At 34.2% G+C, this 26,106-nt stretch overlaps 1 protein-coding gene across 1 annotated transcript in view; it reads left to right on the top strand.

Annotated features, from left to right (window-relative positions):
* The window catches only part of LOC122001356 (LRR receptor kinase BAK1-like), a 33,785-nt gene extending 9,776 nt beyond the window's left edge, over positions 1 to 24,009 (top strand). The window contains exons 2-11 of the mRNA XM_042556065.1: positions 14,918 to 15,050; positions 15,126 to 15,197; positions 20,172 to 20,315; positions 21,138 to 21,209; positions 21,298 to 21,369; positions 21,456 to 21,568; positions 21,970 to 22,104; positions 22,174 to 22,515; positions 22,667 to 23,061; positions 23,423 to 24,009. Coding sequence (XP_042411999.1) covers positions 14,918 to 15,050; positions 15,126 to 15,197; positions 20,172 to 20,315; positions 21,138 to 21,209; positions 21,298 to 21,369; positions 21,456 to 21,568; positions 21,970 to 22,104; positions 22,174 to 22,515; positions 22,667 to 23,061; positions 23,423 to 23,737 — 1,793 coding nt within the window. The 3' untranslated portion in view covers positions 23,738 to 24,009. The remainder of the gene's footprint in view (positions 1 to 14,917; positions 15,051 to 15,125; positions 15,198 to 20,171; positions 20,316 to 21,137; positions 21,210 to 21,297; positions 21,370 to 21,455; positions 21,569 to 21,969; positions 22,105 to 22,173; positions 22,516 to 22,666; positions 23,062 to 23,422) is intronic.
* Positions 24,010 to 26,106: the final 2,097 nt, after the last annotated feature.

Below are 26,106 nucleotides of genomic sequence, written 5' to 3'. Positions count from 1 at the left end.
CACAACAAAATGGAGTGACCGAGAGAAAGAATCATCATATTCTTGAAACAGCCCGTGTACTATTATTTCAACGTCACTTACCCATATTTCTGGGTTGATGCTGTTCTTGCCGCTGTTTATCTCATCAATCGATTGCCATCTAAAGGTCTCGGGAACCGGTGTCCTCTCACTATTCTTCATCCTAGCGTAGAGTTGTTCTCCCTTACACCTCGGGTTTTTGGTTCACTTTGTTTTATACATGTTCTTGGTCCCAAATCCTCTAAACTTGATCCTCGTTCTATACGAGGAGTTTTTATAGGGTATTCCACTTGCCAGAAAGGCTATAAGTGCTTTGATCCTATTACTAGGACGAGATATATCTTGAAGGATGTTACTTTCTTTGAGTCTGAGTCTTATTATTCTTCTCCGTCTCATCCTCAGGGGGAGAATATTACCTCTTCCTTTGTGCCTCAAGTGGTTCCTCAAGTTCCTCAAGTGGTTTCTTCTACTATTCCACTGGATGTCATAGAAAATAGAAAAGATGCCCCATCACTGGGAAAAGATGCTCCATCACTGGGAGCACAGTCTTCACCAGATATTATTACTTATAAACGACGAAGACACAAGCAAGAACCTACTATTGATCGACTAGTTGAATCGGATGCTCTGGCTCTTGATCCTGTGAAGCAGTTATCCTCATCAGTTGAGCTAACCACACCTCCAAATATGAATGAGCTGAACCTTTCGGTTGCTGTTAGAAACGGTGTCAGGTCATGTACTCAACATTCTATCTCCAACCATGTTTCATACTCTCGTTTGTCTCCTTCATATCATGCATTTGTTTCACAATTATCAAATCATGCTATACCTTCTTCCTATTATGAAGCTGTAAGGGATTCAAGGTGGCAGGAAGCAATGAACGAAGAAATGGAGGCTCTTAACATAAATGGTACTTGGGAGTTAGTTGATCCCCCAAAGGGGAAGAACTTGGTTGGTTCTAAATGGGTCTATGCTATCAAGTATAACTCAGAGGGTGAAGTGATTAGATATAAAGCCAGACTTGTTGCCAAGGGATTCACCCAAACATATAGGGTAGATTACTTGGAAACTTTCGCACCAGTTGCAAAGCTGAACTCGGTCAGGGTAATTTTTTCTTTTGCTGCTCAATATGATTGACCTCTATTTCAGTTAGATGTTAAAAATGCCTTCTTGAATGGTGACCTTTATGAAGAAGTATACATGTTGCCACCGCCTGGAATTGAAACAAAAGGAAAGGTTTGCAAGCTAAGAAAAGCTTTGTATGGGCTTAAACAATCTCCCAGAGTATGGTTTGATAGATTTTGCAAAGTCATGATATTGTTTGGTTTTAAACAAGGGAATGCTGATCATACACTCTTTATAAAAAGGAAAAAGGACAGCACTACCGTTCTTTTGGTTTATGTTGATGATATGATAGTTACAGGGGATGATGAGGTAGAAATCCAGGCTCTTAAGTCCAAGTTAACATCAGAATTTGAAATTAAAGACCTTGGATCATTGAAGTACTTCCTGGATATTGAAGTCGCTTGATCAAAGAAAGGAATCTATGTATGTTAGAGAAAATATGTGTTGGACTTACTCAAGGAGACAGGGAAGCTGGGTTCTCGACCAGCATCTACTCCTATAGAAGTAAATCATGATCTTACTAGTTCTAGTGGGGAAGATCTTACAAGTCTGGAAAAGGGAACGTATCAAAGGCTGGTTGGAAAATTACTCTATTTATCTATGACTAGGCCTGACATCACCTATGCTGTTAGTGTAGTAAGCCAGTACATGCATGCTCCTAAAACTATCCACATGAAGGCTGTTGACAGGATTCTAAGGTACTTGAAATCATGTCCTGAAAAAGGCTTGCTGTTTAAAGGAGGTGGTGATTTGAAGGTGGAATGCTATTCTGATACAGACTGGGCTGGTTCTCGAGATGATAGAAGGTCTACTTCTGGCTATTGTACTTTTTTGGGAGGAAACTTGGTAACTTGGAGGAGTAAGAAACAAAATGTTTGTGCACGGTCCAGTGCTGAAGCTGAATATCGAGCCATGGCACATGGTCTTGCAGAGATGTTGTGGTTGAGTTTTCTGTTGAGAGACATAGGATTAAAGGTTGAATTACCTCTCAAGTTGTATTGCGACAACAAGGCAGCAATCAATATTGCAAATAATCCGGTACAACATGATCAGACTAAACACATTGAGATTGATCGTCACTTTATTCGGGAGAGACTTGATTCTGGAGAGCTATGTCTGCCTTATGTTAAGTCTGAGGATCAACTTGCTGATATGTTTACAAAAGCTATACCCCAAGTTGTCTTTGACTCTTCTCTTAGCAAGTTAAACATGTTTGATATATATGTTCAACTTGAGGGGGAGTGTTGTGAGAAGTAAGGGTAGATAAGTCTTTTTATCTTTTGTAAATAAGTTGATGCTTAGGGTTGTGTGGCTATATAAGCATATGTAATTCTCCTGAAATAAGATGAATATTAAAAACTCTTTATTCCAATATCTATTATCAGCATATAGATAATAACAAATGCGGGACTAAAGGTTCTACACATATGAGATCCACATCCAATTATCCGAAACCCACTAGACATAAGTTAGATCATTTTAAAGAGTTCGGATCATATTCACATGTGTAACTTACAAATAAACCCACCTAATAGGGATAATTATATCCAACATTAGTATCCGTTTGGATCATTCAGTTTGCATGACTACTTGGCTTGTTTGAGTACCATAATTGTGACACAAAGTGAACTTAGATTTGTTAGAGAGGTGAAAGGATATGGGATCCGTCTTTTCTCTTAAACCTTTTCATTATGATTAATTAATTAACTTAAACATTTTCATTATGATTAATTAATTTAATTGATTAACTATTTACTTAATTTATTGTAAATATTAATTAATCAGTTAATTACACAATGATTAATCTTTTAATCAATCAATTAATCAATGAAATTAATTATAATTTCATATCCCTCAATAGTTTCACATACCCGAGCTAGTGTTCCCATGAATTCAACTCGTACGCGAGTCAAACTTTCGTCCGATCATATCAGACCAATCCTTCATTAGACATTAATTTCTCATGTTTCGAGAAATTGGTTTACGATGGTCTATTCGCGAAATAACCGTCTTATTCCCAATGGTCACCAAAACTAATCTCCCACATGAATGAAAATTATGGATAAGTTTCACGTCTCAAACAAGAGTTTCATCGGAAGACTATTGCATCAGGAGAGGTAGCTTGTGGCTTTGAACTTTCTGTAGTGGAATACGATCGGATTTATTTGGTTGTCTAATGAACTATGTTTTGAATTGTTCAGCCGTTGGTGTAAACCAAGACAATCATATCCACACAATAGCCCTCAGGCTTTTACCAGTTCTCTATCATGTCCGTTTTGGCCATGGACAAAGCTTGAGATTCATAAGTGTTTCAGTGAAGCGGTCTCTCTTCACACTTATATAGGTGATCTTCTATTAAGAGTATCTTGCAATACCCTATTATACCTTTTACGGCATAATATAGGAATTATTAAGAACTTTTGTTCATCCTTTACTCATTTTACAGGTTGCACCTTTTGTCTCCAGGAATGAGTTGGAGTAATTACTCCTAGGTGCCTCGAATCTTATAGCTTAGTTGTCTCTTTTAAACTATAATCTTGGGATCTCCCGTCAACATGGTTGGGTTACCACTACTCGATTTAAATGTTGAATTTTAGACTCATTCCCCTAGACATGCAGTATAATTCATCTTTTGGTAAGCCTAGTGGATTTGCATAATTCTCCATATTCAATAGAGATTTTACCACTAGAGATCTATTGCTTTTAATGGTATTAAGTCATTTCAAAACTTATCATTTTATACTAGTGTCATTCTCATAATTTCTTAGATATCATAATATATCATATATATTGGCATATTAGTTAACCTCCACATTTATAGGCTTCATTAGAAGGTTCGTGACCTTTCAATGTCTTATAGAGATTTTTCATTTCTATCTCACTGAGGCCTTGTGGTTTACCAAGAGGGTAATTTCCTCTATAATTTTCAGGATAAACCCAAAACTTATCAACATAGCTTTATCATCTTCTCAATGTTTAAGCCACCATTATTGAATTGAGGTGAATTTGATATAGTCGATTATTGAATGCTGCTCTTCCTTAAGAAACATTCCTTAAGCAATATCCTGCATTCTCTCCCTCAATCATCATGGATGATCTTGCTTAATTGATTTTTTAAACCATATTTCTAGTGTTTTATAAACACTTCTGACCTCAATCTTGCTTAAAAGCAAGTCTTCATAACTCCAATCTTCTGATTTTATCGAGTTAAAACTCCGGTTGTCTAATCAGAATGATGATCACAATTACACTTGTTGTAAAAAAAGTGCTCAATATAGAAAGTATGTATCACTTGGTCTTCCAATTTCACTGAGCTAGAGCTAGGATCGTCTAATTAGAGTGTTGACCAGGATTGACTCAAGAGGTATACATCTCTTAGTTTTCTAATCTCATCGAACCAAACTTGTGGTCATATGATCGGAGTGCTAATCTAGATTGTATTTACTCTTCGAGAGACACTCGACTCAAGAAGTATATATCCTTTGGTCTTCCAATCTTATCGAGCCAAAGCTGCGGTTGTTTGACTGGAGTGCTAACCAGGATTTTATTACTCTTTGAGAGATATTTGACTCAAGAAGTGTACATCCTTTAGTCTTCCAATTTTATCAAGCCAAAGCTGCGGTCGTCTGATTGGAGTACTGACTAGGATTGTATTACTCTTCGAGAGACATTTGACTCAAGAAGTATACATCCCTTAGTCTTCCAATTTTATCGAGCCAAAGCTACCGTCGTCTGATTGGAGTACTGACTAGGATTGTATTACTCTTCGAGAGACATTTGACTCAAAAAGTATACATCCCTTAGTCTTCCAATTTTATCGAGCCAAAGTTATGGTCGTCTGATTAGAGTGCTGACCAAGATTATATAACTCTTCGAGAGATACTTGACTCAAGAAGTATACATCCCTTGGTCTTCTAATCTTATTAGCCATAGCTGTAGTCGTTTGATTGGAGTGTTGTCCATGATTGCATTTATTCTTCGTGAGACACTTGACTCAATTCTTAGTCACTTGCAACACATGTAATGCAATCCTTCTAACTCATCTATTTTGACCTCCACTTAGGTTTTATTGAGTTAGACTCAAGTCCAACTTTTTACTAAGTGGACTTAATCTTCTATCTGAAGACTTTCATTAGCCCTCTTTTTGATAGTTTAAACTGACTATCCTCAACTTTGTGACTTTAGTCAAATGACCTTCACAAAGTCTTGACCATCATTGTTACATTATACCCATGGTATAATTTTGTTGTCCATCCTTTTAAGACATGATTCTCACATAGGAAAATTCTATTCTTCCTTGCGAGTAACTCACATATTATTTGATGTTCACTTTTAGATACGCTAGGACATCTTTTAATAGTAACCTTAAAAAATACATTTTCTTCAAGTGATACAGTGTCTTTTGTCTGTCATTGCTTGAAGACGATTACGGAGAATTTCTCCAATTTCTATCCATAGGAGTGAGACTCATGATCATTATAAAGTCGCAAAAATATCGTCTTAAGATTGTTAGAAATTCTGTATATGTATATGCATTTGTGGTATTGAGATCCAACAGTTCGGCTCAGTTAGTCATGTCGACGATGAGTCGATAACTCTAACTGGTGGAGCTCGATATGGCGATGTGGAACTTGTCTCATTTATACTCTTGATATCCCCTTTCGGTTATCGAAGTACCCCTTCAGGTCAGAGACATACCCTTCTTAGTATCGTCGTTACTGACCTAATCTCGTCGGTTGTTGAGTTATCCCTTCGAATATCGACACAACCCCTTTGGGTAAACTTATCCTTAAAGATAAGAGTATTAAGGTCGAGGTGAAGGCTAGACCTTCTTTCCTTAAGATGATATTGTCCCGCCCAGGTTCTTACGGTTTATTGGCAATCGTTTTCTAAGATACAACGACTTGCGTCTCGAAATAGGAGCACTCCAAATTTCGAGTTCTGTTAAACTTTTGAAGCCTTGAAACTCTTAAGAGAGGAGAGAGAGAAGAGAACTCAAGAGGAGAATTCATAACTTGAGAATTGAGTGAGTTGAGTAGAAGGAATGAGGTTTGTTTTATAGGGATGAAGGGTTACTTTCAAATGAAACATTTCGTCCAAGATTAATTGCTATTAATTTCTATTTTACCTTAAAAAATTAGTTTACGATGAATTTCTTGAATCCAGCCTTTTCCTATTGTATTTCTTCTCGAGAGATTCCCATAACTATTTTGCCGTCTCGGAATATATACGTTATATAACGTGTTATCCAAGCCATTAAGGATATAATGCGCATATAAAATATCCATGATATAACGTATCGTAGGAGTATAGTTTTCCATAAAAGTCACTATGTCCCCAGGCATCATATGTCGTCCTCTTTCCTTTATCAGTCTCGTCTTGAGATATAGAGGGGGCATCTTCATGTAAGAATCTTACAAGATTCAATGTGGTTAGGTAAAACAGTATCTTTTGCTGCCACCTCTTGAAATCCGTACTTGTAAACTTCTCTGGCTTCTCTCCATGCGCCGGTGGAATAGGAGCCGTCGATGATGAATCCATTAAGATTGACAGAGAAATTCGTCTTAAAATTGTTGGGATCTTGTATTGGCGCAATCTAAGTGCGGGCGGAATGACGATATACCACCGTTTTGGCGAAGTCGAGGCTAGAGTTAAACTCTATTTCTTTAAAACGAATTTGCCTCGCACACGGTGCTCATGGAACACGATAATCGTCTTCCAAGATACAACGACTTTATCTTGCCATAGCAGCACTGCAAATCGCAAGATCTTCGAACTGAAGAAGCTTCTCGAACTCTCCAATGCAAGTATGGAATGAATGTTTGCTTTGCTTGGAAGGAATTGAGTGATTGAAATGAGGATGTGAGGGACCTTATTTATACTAAATGAAGGGGTGTAAGAACCTCTTGGTTCAATTAGATCTCATCTATCCATTTTGAATTGGATGATGTAGCTCGTATCCTTTCCTAAGAGACATACTATCTCTTCATTAGATGTCAACCTTTAGAAATCAATGAATGAGATTTAGCCATCCAAAGGGCACTTAAACCTTTCAAGTTGAATGAACAAGATTTGTTAATCTTGATCCAACGATCAATATTTAATTTTTCATTTACATTAAATTTTCAATTGACTCTCATTAGTGATAAATGCATACATTAATTCATCAAAGAGAGGGATTGATGGAAATTTAATGTAAATGAGAAATTAAATCTTGATCGTTGGATCAAGATTGACAAATCTTGTTTGTTCAACTTGAAAGGTTTAAGTGCCCTTTGGATGGCTAAATCTCATTCATTGATTTCTAAAGGGTGACATCTAATGAAGAGATAGTGTCTCTTAGGAAAGGATGCGATCTACATCATCCAATTCAAAATGGATGGATGAGATCTAATTGAACCAAGAGGTTCTTATACCCCTTCATGTAGTATAAATAAGCTCTCACATCTTCATTTCAATCACTCAATTCCTTCCAAGTAAAGCAAGCATTGTATTCCATATTTACATTGGAGAGTTCGAGAACTTCTTCGGTTCGAAGGTCTTGCGTTTGCAGTGTTGCTATCACAAGATAAAGTCGTATCTTAAGGGCTGATTGCCATGTTCCGTGAGCACTGTGTGCAGGGCAAATTCATCTTAAAGTGATAGGTTCTAACTCTAGTCTCGACTTCGCTAAAATGGTGGTATACCGTCATTCTGCCCATACTCGATTGCACTAATACAAGATCCCAACAATTTTAAGACGAATTTCTCTGTGCAATCTTAATGGATTCTTTATCGACGACTCTTGTGCCACCTGCGCACGGCGAGAAGCCAGAGAAGTTTACAGGTATGAATTTCAAGAGGTGGCAGCAAAAGATGTTATTTTACCTAATTACGTTGAACCTTGCAATGTTCTTAGGTGAAGATGCCCCCTCTATATTTCAAGATGAGATTAATAAAAGAAAGAGGGCAACATATGATGCTTGGGGACATAGTGACTTCTTATGTCGAAATTATATCCTCAATAGCTTAGATAACACATTATAGAATGTGTATATTCTAATGACAATTGCAAAGGAGTTATAGGAATCTCTCAAAAGGAAGTATAAAATAGAAAATGCCGGATTGAAGAAATTCATTATTGGCAAATTCTTAGATTTCAAGATGATTGATTTCAAAACTATGATAACTCAAGTCCAAGGGTTGTAGTTAATCCTACATAATTTGCATGCCGAGGGCATGACAATAAATGAGTCCTTTCAAGTTGCTGCGATAATCGAAAAACTTCCACCTTCGTGGAAGGAATTCAAAAATTATCTAAAGCATAAGCGAAAGGAGATGAGATTTGAGGATCTGATTGTAAGACTACGGATTGAAGAAGATAATTGCAAGCAATCAAAATTAATAAAAATGCCTATATTTGTAAAGACAAATCTGCTGGAACTAAACACTGTAGGAAAAGAAAGTATCTCGGCAAAGGACATAGCCAAGGGAGAGCTTAGAAGCTACAAGAAACATGCCACAATTGTGGCAAACCGAAGCACAAGGCTAAAGACTGCCGACGTCTAAAGAAAGCCACTCAAGTGCACATGACTGAAGATAAGTTAGTGCCAATAGATATGTCAGAATTAGACTTGACTGCCATTGTATTTGAAGCTAACTTGGTGGACAATCCAAGGCAGTGGTAGGTCAATACTGGTGCCACACGACACATTTGCTCTAACAAGACCCAATTTTCAACTTATACCCCTATTAATGGGAGAAAACTAATGATGGGTAATTCTACAACTTCCAACATTGTTGGTCTTAGCAAAGTGGTACTAAAGATGACATCACTAATTGATGTGCTTCATGTTTTCGACATTCAGAAAACTTTAGTGTTAGGGTCGGCTCTTGTCAAAGTTGGATTCAGGCTAGTGTTTGAGTCAAATAAATATGTATTGACAAAAAATAGTTAATTCATTAACAGAGGGTTTATAGAAAACGGTTTATTCAAAATGAATGTAATGACTGTACATCGTGAATTTAATGAAAATAAAATTATAAATTCTGCTTATTTGGTCGAGTGTTCCAATTCATGACATGTTAGACTTGGACATGTAAATTATAATACTTTGCGATGACTTATAAATTTAAATTTATTGCTAACATTTAATGCTGATCCAACACAAATGTGAAATATGTCTTGAAGTTAAAATGGCAAAGTTGTCTGTCCATTCAGTGGAAAGAAGCACAACCCCTCTAGAATTAATTCATGTGACATATGTGACTTAAAATTTGTGCAGACTAGAGGAGGCAAAAAGTACTTTGTTATTTTCATTGATGATTGCATTAGATACTGTTATGTGTATCTATTAAAAGGCAAAGATGAAACTTTAGAAGCATTCAAAATTATAAGAATGAAGTTGAGAATCAAATTGGTCAACGAATTAAAAAAATTTGAAGTGATCGAGGAGGAGAATATGATGGTCCATTTGATGAATTTTGTGCAGAATCTGACATTATTCATCAAACGACAGATCCTTATTCTCTTCAATCAAATGAGATTGCCGAGCGTAAGAACCAAATTCGTAAAGAAATTATGAATGCTATGTTGATAAGTTCGGGTTTACCCTAGAATTTGTGGGGGGAAGCTATTTTATCGGTAAACTGTATTTTCAATAAAATCTCTCACAATAGGAAAGATAAAACTCCTTATGAGTTATGGAAGGGTCATAAGTCTTCTTATAAATATCTGAAAGTGTAAGGGTGTTTGACTAAGGTAGAAGTGCCTAAGCCAAAGCAAACCAAAATAGGACCAAAGACAATTGATTGCATTTTTATTGGATATGCTAATAATAGTAGTGCATATCAATTTTTGGTGCACAAATCAACAGTCCTTGATGTACATGTTGGAACAACAATTGAATCAAGGAATGTTGTATTTTTTAAAGATATCTTTCCTTGCAAAGATAGGAAAGAGGAAAGTTCAAATAAAAGAACTTATGAAACTACGAGTAATCTTGAAAATAATGAAGAACCAAGACGCAGCAAGAGGGCCAGAATAGTAACTTTATTTGGTCATAATTTCATGACTTATATGTTGAAAAATGATCCAAGGACAATAAGCGAAGCCTTATCAAGTCCCGAGGCTCCCTTTTGGAAAGAAATCATCAATAGTGAAATAAATTTCATCATGCAAAATCATACTTGAGAATTGGTGGATATTCTACCTAGAATCAATCCTTAGGATGTAAATGGATCCTAAAGAAGAAAGATAAGATTGATGGAATTATTGAAAAATATAAGGCAAGACTAGTGGCAAAGGGATTCAAACAAAAGGAAGGCCTTGACTTCCTTGATACATATTCACCAGTAACAAGGATCACATCCATTCAAATACTCATTGCTATTGCTGTAATACATAACCTCGAGATATATCAAATGGATGTGAAAACAATCTTTCTAAATGGTGAATTAGAAGAAGAAATATATATGAAGCAACCTGAAGAGTTTGTGGCTCCAAGATAAGAAAATAAGGTGTGTAGATTCGTAAAGTCACTATGTGGACTAAAACAAGTACCGAAACAATCGCATGAGAAATTTGACCAAACTACGATCAAATGGATTTAAAATAAACGAGTGCGATAAATGCATATATATCAAAGGCACACCTGACTCATTTGGCATTATCTGTTTATATGTAGACGATATGCTCATCAGGGGTAGTCATCATGATATAATCATGACCACTAAGAAGATGTTGACCAAAACCTTTGATATGAAAAATATGGGTAGCGGACATTATACTCGGGATTAAGATCAATAAGACATTAGATGGAATTATTCTTTTACAGTCTCATTATATTGAGACAGTACTAAGGAAATTCAATATATATGATCTTTCCCTGTAAAAACACCGATGGACTTAAACTTGCACTTAGCTAAGAACCATGGTGAACCTGTATCCCAATGGGAATATTCATGGATAATTGGCAGTTTGACGTATATCACTATATGTACATGCCCGGATATTATCTATGCGGTCAACAAATTAAGTAGATTTACAAGTAATCCAAATGATGATCATTGGAAAGCATTAATAAGGGTTCTTAAATTTTTAAGATATACCTTAGAGTATGGATTATATTATACGAGATATCCAGCGGTACTAGAAGGTTATTGTGAAGCAAATTGGATACAAAAGACTCTAAATCCACCCGTGGATATGTATTTATCATTGGTGGTGGAGCAGTGTCATGGAAATCCATGAAACATACCTGCATAACTCGATTAACTATGGAACTCAAAGTTGTAGAAGAAGCAGAATGACTTCGTAATCTCTTAGAAGATATCCCATGTTAGGAAAAACCAGTACCTGCCGTGATGATATATTGTGATAATAAATTGGCAATTGCAAGGGCACAAAATAACTTGTATAATGGTAAGTCATGACATATTTGTTGATGATACAACACCATTGGGCAATTGATCTCTAACGGAGTTATCTCTATTGATTATGTCAAATTAAAAGATAACTTGGCGGATCCATTTACAAAAGGTTTGAATAGAAATCAAATATACTGCACATCAAGATGAATGAGATTAAAAATCTACAAACAAGAACATTCATAGTAGTCACCTAACCTTGTTGATTGAAGATCCCAAGATCTTGGTATGACAACGAAATTATGAAAGTCCGCGTGAGCACTTGAACCAGTTCTCCTCTCATTCCTAGGATGGAAAAGTGCTACTTATGATATGTAGTGAGGTTAAGTTATAAACTTTTAATAACTCCTATACTTGAAAAAGTAAAGTATGGTAGGATACTCTTTATAGGAGGTCACCTATATAAGTATGAAGATGGGTTGCTTCAATGAAATACTTATGAATCCAAGATATTGTCCATGGTCAAAACGGACAAAACAGTGAGAACTATAAAGAAGTGAGAGAAGTTATTGTGTAGGTACCATTGTCTTGGTTACATGAACGACTGAGTAGTTCAAAACATTATGTTCACTAAGCAACCTAGTAAATTCGATGGTACTCTACTGCGGAAGGTTCAAAGTCACAAGCTACCTCTCCTGATGCAATAATTTTCGATTGAACTTTCCTTAGATGATAATATGCATGTATTAATTTTCATTTATGTGGGGGATTGTTGGAAATTTAATATAAATGAGAAATTAAATCTTGATCGTTGGATTAAGATTGACAAATCTTGTTCATTCAACTTGAGAGGTTTAAGTGCTCTTTGGATGGCTAAATCTCATTTATTGATTTCTGAAGGGTGACATCTAATGAAGAGGTAGTGTGTCTCTTAGGAAATGATGCGATTTACATCATCCAATTCAAAATAGATGGATGAGATCTAATTGAACCAAGAGGTTCTTATACTCCTTCATTTAATATAAATAAGGTCCCGCACATCCTCATTTCAATCACTCAATTCCTTCCAAGCAAAGCAAGCATTGCATTCCATACTTGCATTGGCGAGTTCGAGAAGCTTCTTCGGTTCGGAGGTCTTGCGATTTGAAATGCTGTTATCGCAAGATAAAGTCGTTGTATCTTGGGAGATGATTGCCGTGTTCCGTGAGCACCGTGTGTGGGGCAAATTCGTCTTAAAGATATAGAGTCTAACTGTAGCCTAGACTTCGCCAAAACGGTGGTATACTGTCATTCTACTCGCGCTCAGATTGCACCAATACAAGATCCCAACAAGATTTTAGGTCATTAACCAATTAGTAGAAACTCGAATAGAATATGGAAATTGAGATTGGAGTCTGTTTTGGTATTTAATTTCTTATTTGTGTTTTTGGTCGATTTCCCTATTAGATTTGGGTCTCTAGAGAGCGATGGTGATGTAATGATTTCTTTTCTTCCAAATGTTGGTGGATTTGGTAGTGAATTCTTCACTTTCTGTATCAGTTGAGAGTTATTTTTGTCAAAGATGATCCAATCAGCTATCAGATAAGCTAACGGAATAGTTTGGATAAGGAGTTTTTTGTTTTCAGGGAAACTTCTCTTTTTATCGATTGTTTTCATCAATTATGCTCTAGATTTTTGTTTCTTAGCCTCTACATCAAGTTAATTTGAGGTTAGCTTTTTTTTACAAGTACATTATAGATGCTTCAATCACCTAGCATTTTTGATACAAGGAAATTATAGATGCTTCAATCATAGTTAAATACAAGGTCAGATGGCTAAATTTCAAATTTTTGGTCTTTCTGAATTATCGGTAAATAGTTAAACAAATTAAGTAAGGTCAGAATGATCTTCCTTATAGGCATCTTGTTTCTTGCTAGTGATTCCTAATTTACCTTTGTTTTAGTTCGTAAAACAGTGTTAGGAGGATGATAATTGTACTTCCGAATTGGTGATCATGAATTAGTGGCAGCTTTTGGACAATTTATGACAATTTTGTTTATCCAAAACGGAATGGGCATGATAATGCATTTCCCTCCACTATGTTTTTAACTGAGGAATATGTTAAATTAGCTCTTATATCATTTTTTCAATGATAATCTACCTAGATTCCTATTGGAACCTTTGACATTCATGATCAACTGGAGTCAATTTGGAACCACCTCACTGTATTTTTATAATATCTTTAAACAAAAATAATTTTAAGAATTTTTGGCAAAATGTTGCTTGATTTTACTTTGGGTTATTCAACTTTTGCAGACCAAAGCTTATTTTATGTTATCGTGAATTTTCATTCGATCTGGCTGATTTAATTCCATTTTGCCTGATTTGAAGTAGAATTGATAAATTTTGAAAAATATTCCTCAACTTCCCTTGGACATTTTGGAATGAGAATTTTATGCAGATACCTTGCAAATCATTTTGGTAAAGTAAAAAAAAAATAACAGCTCTAGTGGCTAATACATTCTTTTGGTTATCCTTGAGATTAGATACTTCAATGTTTGTGTTTTAATGTCAAAATTTCAATCTTTAGACACAACTGGCTTTTCCACACAACCTTTACAAAGACCTTTGTATGTATTCTATTTTAAGAGTTTATCAATACTAATCTATGTAATAATTCCTTTCTAGTTGTTGTGGACATATCACACCCTGCCTGTATTTAGTCCATTGCAAGGCAGATTTTGCTTGGCGCGGATGATCTAAAATAATGTAATAACAAATGACATAACTAAACAACATACCTTTAATGAGAAATCACAACCAACCTGCAACTGTAAGTTCAAAAATAATAGTAAATAAGTCCCGATGTGTAAAACTGAGGTTCAAGATAGATATTGCATGAATTTTGTCTTCTAAAAAGAATTTGACACAATAAACAACAGAAAACAAAATAAATTTGTTTCCTAATTTAATTATATCAACTTATCCACGTTTAATTACCCACTATTCATCCATGTTTTGGATATCATTTATCAATATTTCCAATTTATATAACTTTATTAAGGTGTAAATACTATAGCCATATCTGTTGTATATATATATATATATATATATATATATATATATATATATATATACAATAAAATAGAACTGCATGAACTAACACTATTTTGCTTGATTCTTGATTAGGTTGGATTTATTGTAAAAATTCAATATAAGGGGTTTTGTACTATTTCTTAAGACAAATCATTGATAGATAAAATTTCTCATATTCTCCTTTGTTGTCTGGAGATTGCCGATCAAGGCATGGGGTTTGTATGTGTCATTGCTATTGAATTAGTCTTATTACAATGAGTCGAATGCTATTTCAACATATTCTTATCAACAGAAATACTTGTGCTTCCATATCTATATGTTCTTGTGTTAGATACTCAAATTATGTGTACAGGTGATGCTTTGCACTATCTTAAAACAAACTTAAATGATCCTAATAATGTGTTACAAAGCTGGGACCCAACCCTGGTCAATCCATGTACATGGTTCCACGTTACATGCAATAATGACAATAGTGTTATCAGAGTGTAAGTTCACTGACCTCTCTATGCTATCTGGTAATTATGTTGCTTTAGTAATTGACCATTTCCAATGTCTTTCAGTGATCTTGGAAATGCACAGCTATCTGGTACTTTGGTTCCCCAACTTGGTCAATTGAAAAATCTGCAATATCTGTAAGTTTTTCATTAGATGTTTTGATTACATGAATGTTGTCATTTTTTTAATGTCATGACTCAGCGACTGAGGTGTAATTTCACTTACATGACAATATAATAACTAATCAAGACTTAACAAGAATAGAAAACTCAAGGTAAACAGGAGATATTCAACAAAAATATATATTCATTCCCTTTGTTATAGAAAGTATAGAAAGGATATATCTATATATACAACAAAAAAGACAAACAAACAAACAAAAAGTAAAACCGTTCGCGGATCTTTGATCAATTCTATATACCAATCAAGGCTTCAAAATCAACCCTTGCCTTCTAATACCCAGGGTTGCAATGTCTCAGCCTCATCACCTCACCTACCAAACTAGAGGCTAAGGAAATTGTGGCATAAACACAAATTGCTAAGTAGGCAAATATGGAGTAGGATGCATATGAATTTTAATTTGATTAAAAAGTTCAAAAGTTCAAATAAGTCATCCAAATATTAGAGTTCTAAATGTTGTATTTATTTTAATATAAAGTCATCTTTTATCTTTATTCCATTTAATTATCACCTATCATTCTAGTTATTTATCACTGTTTAGTATCACAAGTCATTCCATTTATCACCATTTATTCTCTATAAGTAACTTCATTTAATTATCACTATTTAGTATCATAATTGAATTCACTTTTAATTATCTTCCTCTAATCATTACCAATAGACTCATGAAAAAGTGAATCATTGAATCTAGGTCAAAAAAATATTGATAGTGTCATCTGGCATGCGGGCTAAAGTCCTCACCATTGATAAACAATGATGTAGTTCTCTCATGCAAATAAATAGAGACCACAGGCAAGTCAAATTGCTACATCTCTATGGGTGGTCAAAATAATTTTACTTTTTAACCATACGTATTTCACTTTAAGTCTTTATGCAATAGTTATTCCACCTTAAGTTTCACCGAGGGGTTATGACCGAGGGTTTCAATGTAGGAAGGAAATAAGGAAGGGGTCAAATTTACGTATATAAAGATATCAAGAAACTGAAGATCAACTAACTTAAGAATATAACTAAATCTAATCCAAATCATTCAACATGGTTCAACCCTAATTCATTGAAATTGAGTCCAAATTGAGATTTGTTTGAATCATATCACTCCTAATAACAAGATCCACTTATTATATCCTCTAGCATTGAAAATTGGATTACAACTTGACCCAATTTTTACCAATATTAATTTGGCTTAGGTCTAATTCGACAACCTAACTCCATCTGAAGATCAATTCGAACTCAAGGTGAATTCACTATACATTTAACTAGAACCTCAAAGCTGATACAGATTTATATCAAATTTATTATATCGAGGACCATTCTTAGACACAAATAGTGATCCATATAATTTATTCAAGTTATCCCCAACATGCTCACTGCCCTTCAATAGATCACAGAGTTTTCAGTTTATGATATTTGTTTTTTGTCATTTATTTTTTGAAATATAATAAGTATTGTTGGTTCTCGTATACATATATATCAAACCATAACATTTAACTTTCATGCTCAAGGGAGGATGATCTTCATTGAAGCCAGCGATTAACACAAACAAGAAAATATAAGCAAATGGATTAAAGGACATAATAAAATATCATACCATGAATTAATCTAAGAGGGAAATGAATCTTGCCTTAGTGAAGATAGGATAATCTTGCCACTCGCAAAAACATCTCTGATTCTATCTACAAGAATATTTGCTAATCTTTAGCAAAATAGAATTATGCACAAATTATCATGGTTTACAATTTCAAGCTGTATCAGAGTTTCGATCTATGACCGGAATGATATGATTTTGGTACTGTATTGTATCGATATAGTTTCGATATTTTTTTAATATAAACTATATTAATAAAAATAAAAAATTAACTTAAATATTTAAAAAATAAAAAATATATAAAAATAAAAAAAATAAAAATGAACATGAGATCTATTTTATGATAAATAAATAAATAAGATTATTATATATTTTTAGAATTAAAATAAATAATATATACAACAGTGATCTGTTGTGCGCCTGTGTGTGCGATTGAGAAGGTGCGCCCACGTGGTAGTCAGTGGTCGATGCTGCCACGAGGCCGCACCCTCTCAGTCGCGCATGCTGGTGAGCACCCACAGGCGTGCAACAGATCAGACATCTCTCTCTCTCTCTCTATATATATATTAAGTTAATAGGATAGTTTTATTAGGTTTAATTAAACATATTTAGATAATCCCTACTATAGTGGGGAGTTAATTAAAATTATTAGATTAAGTTTTAATTAAAAATTAAGTTTTAATTAAAAATTAAGAGGCACCCTTACGAAGCCGGCGCAACCCAGCCAACCCAGCTAGCAACTAAAAACCGCGCGCGGGGATTAAGTGACCCCTCTGTTGCAGCTGCGGGGTCCCGCAACCCCTCCGCAGTGGTCACGAAGGCCGTGGAGGTCGTATTATGGCTCGGCGGGGCATGTTGGTCTCTGCGTCGTACCAGTCGATGGGCGGAATGAAATGTTTCACCTATGTTGCTGGTATGACACAAGATTTTAAACCAAATTATCATTAAACACAACAATTAAAAGTCAAACCTTCCCTTACTATTAATTGCAAATTCTTGATAATATAACTTTATTTAAAACCAGAGTATTCTGTTACGGAATATTCATCAAGGAAAGATCTGAACCTCCAACTCAGAGAAGAAGGACGATGAAAGATCCTTGTAGATGTTGCCTTAACTCAAGAAAGGCTTTCATCAATATGTCAATGAAGGAAAACCTATAGGACAAACTAAACAAGCTATAACACCAATACATCACCTTGTCACACCCACCATTAGATTTTCCTCTATTGATGCAACAATGCTGCACACAAGAGAGGGAAAGCACGTAGCATTCTACTATCTACATGTGACACTCTACTTGTTGCACATAACATTTGCTCGTGAGAAATCATGAGGGAAAGATGCTTTTGGAGGGATAGAACTTGGCAAGTAACTGATGGAGAGAAATAGAACTTGATGCACACTGTAGAGGAAATCTTAATAGCCGAAATTATATGACCTCATGATATCTAGTTAAATACTATTAATACCCAACTATCATAGGCCAACAATATTTTGAGTTGTGCGATCTTTGGCTAGATAGCATCAAATCATCATAGACCCATCACTAAGGCCATATGGTCTTAAATAAGCTATTAATATATACCATAATACACCCACACTGACAATATCTTTTTTAAAATCACTTGTCTGTTAAACATCAATGATCCTAACTATCTCAAGCAATATATATCTCACTTAGCTAAAATCCCTTCAAATGAGTCTAAGCTGCATGTGCCACACTTCTCTTACACTGATTCATAATTCTTTTCACGTATGAAAAGTACACTATCAATTCTCTAATCAGTGTGTGTGTGTGTGTGTGTCTCATAATGTATTCTAGAATAATTAGTAGTACCAAAGAATCTCTTAATATGCATCATGCATAAAGATAACACCTCTAAGCATGCAACTTTAATATGAGAACAATACTCTAGCAAAGTAAAATAAACATGATAAAGAAAATAGTAGGTGTATCATGCATGCATCCAATAGTAATCATCAAGTCTTCTATTGCAACAAACACTTGGAGTATATAGGAATAGTACCATGGATTGATATATATGTTTTTGCTAACCATAATACTTGCAAGAAATAACACTACATAATGCAATTTTGCCAATGGATCAAAAGGCATAAGAAAATCTCATGCCACAGATTAGTGAAACAATTAAAATAATCTTGCTTCATTTGGAGATTGGAAAGTCTTGCCAACCACAAAACACCCCTAGACACTTCCAAACTCGATCTACAAGCATAGTCACTAATCTTAGGGATTAATTCAATTTTACATAAATTACCTCGGAAAACAAGAATTAAACAATTACCCAGTCTTCCAAATCACAGCAAGGGTTGGGTATAATCAATAGTTTAGATTTCCTAACCATTAATCACAAGATCTCAATCAGATAAGCTGATCTACAACCAAAACCATGAACAATCATCTAACTCAAATAAAAGATACAATCTATAATGGAATACTCACTAAGGAAGTTTTTGACCATCCAACTTAAAGAAATATTCTGCTCTCTGCACGTGACAGCCTACTCACTGCATTTGACATTTGCTTGCTGCATGCAAAATTATGCCTGATGCATGTGACATATTGGACAAGTCGTGAAGAAAGACGCCCATGGAGGGAAAGAACTCAGAAAGTAATTGACGGTGATAAAGAAAACTCGCTGCACACTGGAGAGGAAAGCATGCATAGAAGAAGAATCATCCTTCTCTAAAGAGTTGATCGTGATTAGGAAAGGAGAGGAGAAGTTCAAATTGGATTAAGAGGAACGAATTGTTGAAGTAGATGAATTGTCATGGTGAAAGGAAACTCAGAGGGTACATGAACAAGAAACCTATATTCTTAATTTAACAATTCAATTAATTTTCTCGCATGGAACTGAACTGATTAAACTCTGGCAATCTCTTGTTCTGTCTAAACACAACCAAATTAAGGTTAGATCAAACTTGATTTGAGCCCAATTCAAAGAAAAGTTGATCCACACCTAACCACAACCTCAAAGATCCATCAAATGTTAAATTGAACCCTGATCAATCCAGTTACATATAATCACCCTAAATAAACAACTCAGCTATAATTCCTAGGATTCAACCTCAAATTTAACCACTAAACCGTAATTATCTACCATATCAATTAATTGCTGTTAATTAACCCCTAATAGGATTGGAGATATAACACACTGAATCTAATTGTACAGGCATGCTTGAGTAGCTTCTGTACCAAATATATAGTTTCCATCTAAATAGAATCTTATGTGATCAAGTGTGTTTCAGCTATCAATTCTCTTATTAGAATTGCAGCACTTTGTATCTTATTGTGATTTTTATTTATTCTTCAAAATAACAGGGAGCTTTACAGTAACAACATTAGTGGTACAATTCCTAGTGACCTTGGAAACCTGACAAACTTGGTCAGCTTGGATCTCTACCTAAACAACTTCACGGGTGAAATTCCAGATTCACTAGGAAAGCTAACAAAGCTGCGATTTCTGTATGACTTCGTTCTCTTCAGAATGATTATTGGGCTTTTAGATACCTGATATTGTTATTTTCTCTTTTTTTTTTTATCATTTATATTTTGTTGCAACTTAGTTATCTTGGGGTATTTTTTTGAAGCATTAGTTAACAATTGTGAACTGCGGCACTAATGCTATCTCAACAATACTTGCATGTAGAAAAAAATGCCAAGAATCAACAGTCTGCTCTCTTTTCAGAGAAAAATTTTGTAGTTTTTACCCACTAAAGATTACTTCATAAACAGTCTTCAATGTCAACCAAATGTACTTGGGAATTCGTGATGTACAAAAATTATAACGCAGTGTTTAAACATTGATATGAATTTGGCACATAAAAAGTGTAGGCATCTTCTCTAAACTTTATCGTATGTTTTTGTATAATGAATCATGTAATTGATGCCTAAAAATGTGGAAGAACCTTATGCTAGAAAAGAGAGAAATAGTTGTTACCTTATTTCTTAATTTTCCTGATAGATTATGAGGTATGAAATGATTAGAGTCAAGGTAAGATACTTGAATAATCTTATTCTTTTCCAATAAACAGGATTGTGAATGACATTGCTAAATTAGTGGAAATTAAATGAAGATTTAATTGATGTTTACTTGTTTATAAAATGTGTGTTTCCAGGTGTTCCATTTATTGTCAAATTAGCTACAGGAGCATGCTGCTTGGTGTTATTTATTAGAATTGAATTAATGACTGATCTCCCCTGTCATCGATATACTTGTTCAATGTTGAAATATTTCCCTTTATCATTTAATTCTTGTTATTTTTGGAAAATTCCGTTGAAGGATAGCCGGCTTAACAATAACAGCTTATCTGGTCCTATTCCCAAGTCTTTGACTAATATCACTGCCCTCCAAGTTCTGTAAGTCATGGATCCTTGGTTATAATAGGTTAGACACGTGTGAACTATTTTATTTGTTATTATCTAATATTATTTTATTGAAATACAGGGATTTGTCAAATAACAACTTGTCCGGAGAAGTTCCATCAACAGGATCTTTCTCTCTGTTCACTCCAATCAGGTGCTTTCTAGATTCACTGAAATTGCGAACATTGTTTTCTTATTAGTGAATATATAGCTTGCTAATTATATGTTCTCAATATGCAGTTTTGCTAACAACCCTCTTCTATGTGGTCCTGGGACAACAAAGGCCTGTCCTGGTGCTCCTCCTTTATCCCCGCCACCTCCATTTGTTCCTCCAATGCCACCATCATCTCAAGGTAAAAATTGATATGCTCATTTATCTTTGCATTGTAAACCTAAACAATTTCATTGGAGATACCAACCATGTTCAGTTTTCTTTTTCTTTCCATTTACAATGGAATTCATTTGAAATTTAATATCTCAATCATTTATTTAAGCTTCCAATCTAAGATACAATTTCATGTTTGCCTTATTGGGCAATTAATTAATTTTTTGGTTGAAACAAATTAGGGGAATGAATGGTGTCAACCAACTATTTTCCTTTAATGTGTGCTAGCAACTTTGGGTAGTTTCTTACTTGGGAAATATTCTTTTCATATTTTTACTCTTTACATGCTTCTCTTTGCATCTTTGATTTTAGATTGAGTTGGATTTACACTCTTGTCTGGATTAAATCTAATAGATTGTTATTGAACAGGAAGTAGTGCCTCCAGCACTGGAGCAATTGCTGGGGGAGTTGCTGCTGGTGCTGCTTTGCTTTTTGCTGTCCCGGCAATATTGTTTGCATGGTGGCGTCGCCGTAAGCCACCAGAACATTTCTTTGATGTACCTGGTTAGTATAAAACATATACATAAAGGGATTATGGTTATCTCCGTCACTTATCAAGGACTGTTTGTGCAGCTGAAGAAGATCCAGAAGTTCATTTGGGTCAGCTAAAGAGATTTTCTCTACGGGAATTACAAGTCGCAACTGACAACTTCAGCAACAAGAACATTCTGGGAAGAGGAGGATTTGGGAAAGTATATAAAGGGCGACTTGCAGATGGTTCACTTGTAGCAGTAAAGAGGCTAAAAGAAGAGCGAACTCCTGGTGGGGAGCTTCAGTTCCAAACTGAAGTTGAGATGATTAGCTTGGCTGTGCATCGAAACTTGCTTAGGCTAAGAGGGTTTTGTATGACTCCCACTGAAAGGTTACTTGTTTATCCTTATATGGCTAATGGAAGTGTTGCATCACGGTTAAGAGGTACTTACTTCATTGATAATGTCAAAACAAATTTGTTTTCTAGAAACTTAATATTCTGCTGCTTTAATCCTAACATTTCTGAAGGAATCATTTCCATGGCTACTAAGAAACTAAATTCCTACAGTTTCTAACTTAGTTGCTTTATTTGTAGAGCGTCCTCCGTCTGAGCCACCACTTGAGTGGGTAACTCGTCGAAAGATTGCACTTGGTTCCGCAAGAGGGCTATCCTACTTGCATGATCATTGTGATCCTAAAATTATACATCGTGATGTCAAAGCCGCAAATATTTTGTTGGATGAGGACTTTGAGGCCATTGTTGGAGACTTTGGCTTGGCAAAACTAATGGACTACAAGGATACCCATGTAACAACTGCAGTTCGTGGAACTATAGGACATATAGCTCCTGAGTACCTTTCAACTGGAAAATCCTCAGAGAAGACTGATGTTTTTGGCTATGGAATCATGCTTTTGGAACTGATTACTGGGCAAAGAGCATTTGACCTTGCCCGGCTTGCAAATGATGATGATGTTATGTTACTTGATTGGGTAACCACTGTTCACAGTTTTTTCTAAAATAATCATTAACTTTTAAAATGCTAGCAGAGTGGATTTAAGTTTGGCATTTTCCCCTCACGAAGAAGATTTGTCAATGGTTTCAAAAACCACATTTCTAGTTGCTTGTACAATTGAGTTTCTCAAGAAGGCTACAAGTTTAAAATATTATATCGGTCAATTGTCCTTTTTTGAGTTTGTCTATGTATGTTACGAAAAAGCAAATGATACTGGACTCCAACCTCAAGCATGTACAGAATTTTTGTTGACTTTCCCTAGATTCTTGAGATATTACGAGCATCTAGTTTGATATTGGTCCTATTTAAAGAACTAAGCCACCACTTATTTGTTTCAGGTGAAAGGACTGCTGAAAGAGAAGAAGCTGGAAATGTTGGTTGATCCTGATCTGCAGAATGACTACGTGGAGGCTGAAGTGGAGTCCCTCATACAAGTGGCTTTGCTATGCACTCAGGGATCACCTATAGAACGACCAAAAATGTTAGAGGTGGTGAGGATGCTTGAAGGTGATGGTCTTGCGGAGAGATGGGAGGAATGGCTAAAGGTTGAAGTGGGACGACTGGAGGAGATGGCTCCACGGCTTCTAACCAATGAGTGGATTTTGGACTCTACCGACAACCTTCGACCAGTTGAGTTATCAGGACCAAGATAACCATTAGGTCAAAATGCTTGTGATCCATGATTTTCATCTTTCTTATATGCATTTCATGTCGTTATGTGTCCTCATTATAAATCACAGGAGAGTGAAAGTTATGTAAATCTTTGGTGTCGTATCATCCATGTTATGGTTTAGTATGTAATTTTTTTAGTATGTGCAAGCTTGCTTCTTGTAAGCAAAATTGAGCTATGCAAGAAGGAATACTAGACTTACTAACTCGAGGTTTTTGTATCAATAGAATGTACTCCCTTAAACACATTAACGTAGATACTTCTAGCAAACCTGGTATCTAATATCTTTTTGTATTTAGACAGGAGATTAAAAGATTTGTCCATGAGCATTGGATTCATGTAATTAACGCTCAAATGCATTATAGTGGAGAATAAGACCATTATAGCAAGGACGCAATCACTAAAAAGAAAAAAAAAAATAATGAATTAGGGATGAAATTTAGAGACAAATAGTTTTTCTCTTAAATTGATAACAAATTTAGCGACAATAAAAATTTATTCCAAAATAGCAATGAATTTTACAATTACCAACAAATAATATTTTGTTAAAAATCAAATTGTAATGAAATTTAATTTTCGTTTCAAATTTTGTGACAAATAAAATATTCGTTGCAATTTTACAATGAAAATGAGATTTGTTAGAAATTCTACGACTAATTATAATTTATCGCATATTTTGCGACGAATTAAAAATTAGTCGTAAAAACTTAATATTTTAATGAAACCAAATTTGGGGCAAATAAAGGATTCACCCCTAAATTTGGACGAATTCAGGATTCGTTTCAGAATTAAAAAAATAAAAAAGAAAAAGAAGAGAATCAGAATCCATAAATATGGACTTAAAGATGTCATATTTTCATTAAACATGTTTTTAAGTATTCATATTATTATCCTGATCATAAAAATGTTTTCATCTATAATTTTGATATAATATATTAAGTATGATATTTTTTTTAATATGAATTAGATTAAATTCTTATTAAAAATTACCACACTCAATATATTAAATATATTAAGTCAAAATTATGGATGAGGATATTTTATAATCAAGAGAATAATACAAACACATAGAAACTTATTTTATGAAATTACATCTTTATGCCCATATTTAGGGCTTTCATTTTTTTTTAATTTTTTTTTTCAATTTTAGGATGAATCCTAGATTCGTCCCACATTTAGGGACGAATCTAAGGATTCGTCGCCAATTCTAAGACTAATCTAGGATTCATCCCAGAATTAAAAAATTCTAAAATAAAAAAAAATTAGAAGCCCTAAATATGAACCTAGAGATGTCAAAATTTCATCAAATAAGTTTCTATATGTTCATATTATTCTTCTGATCATAAAAATATCCTCATCAATAATTTTAATCTAATATATTAAGTGTGACAATTTTGTAATAAGAATTTCATCTAATTCGTGTTAAAAAAACACTACACTCAATATATTAGGTCAAAATTATAAATGAGGACATTATAATGATCAAGAGAATAATACGAACACATAGAAATTTTTTTATAAAATTCTGATATCTCTAAATCTATATTTAATGAAATATATATAGTTTATTACTAATTAAGAAAGTTAATGTTCAATGCATGTTCGTATAAGTGTCCGAAACCTTAAATACGAACATAGAGATGTAAAAATTTATAAAAAAAGTTTTTATGTGTTCGTATTATTCTTTTCTTAATAAAAATATCCTCATCCATAATTTTTCCCTAATATATCAAGTGCGATAATTTTTTAACATAAATTTATCAAATTCAGATAAAAAATTAACACACTCAATATATTAGATTAAAATTATAGATGAAGATATTTTTATGATCAGGAGAATAATACGAACATATTGAAACTTGTGACATGAAATTTTGACATTTATACCTCCATATTTAGGGCTTTCGAATATTTTTTTATTTATTTTTTTATTTTTTTCAATTCTGAGATGAATCCAAGATTCATCCCAGAATTTAAAAATTAAAAAAATAAAAAAAATAATCGAAAGCCCTATTTAAGGACATAGAGATGTTGAAATTTCATGAAAAGTTTCTATGTATTCGTATTTCTCTCCTGATAATAAAAATGTCCTCATTTATAATTTTTGCCTAATATATTGAGTGTGGTGATTTATAAATAAGAATTAGGTCAAATTAGGGTTAAAAAATCACCACACTTAAAATATTAGGTTAAAATTATAGATAAGGATATTTTTATGATTAGAAAAAAAATATGAACACATAAAAACTTATTTCATAAAATTCTAACGTTTCTAGGTCCATATTTAGAGCTTCTAATTCTTTTTTTTTTTATTTTCTCAATTCTGGAATGAATCCATGATTCGTCCTAGAT

Source organism: Zingiber officinale, chromosome 7A (genome assembly GCF_018446385.1).
Source record: "Zingiber officinale cultivar Zhangliang chromosome 7A, Zo_v1.1, whole genome shotgun sequence".
Taxonomy (NCBI): domain Eukaryota; kingdom Viridiplantae; phylum Streptophyta; class Magnoliopsida; order Zingiberales; family Zingiberaceae; genus Zingiber; species Zingiber officinale.
Note: the sequence above shows the minus strand (reverse complement) of the source record. Positions and strands in the feature narration are given on the sequence as shown.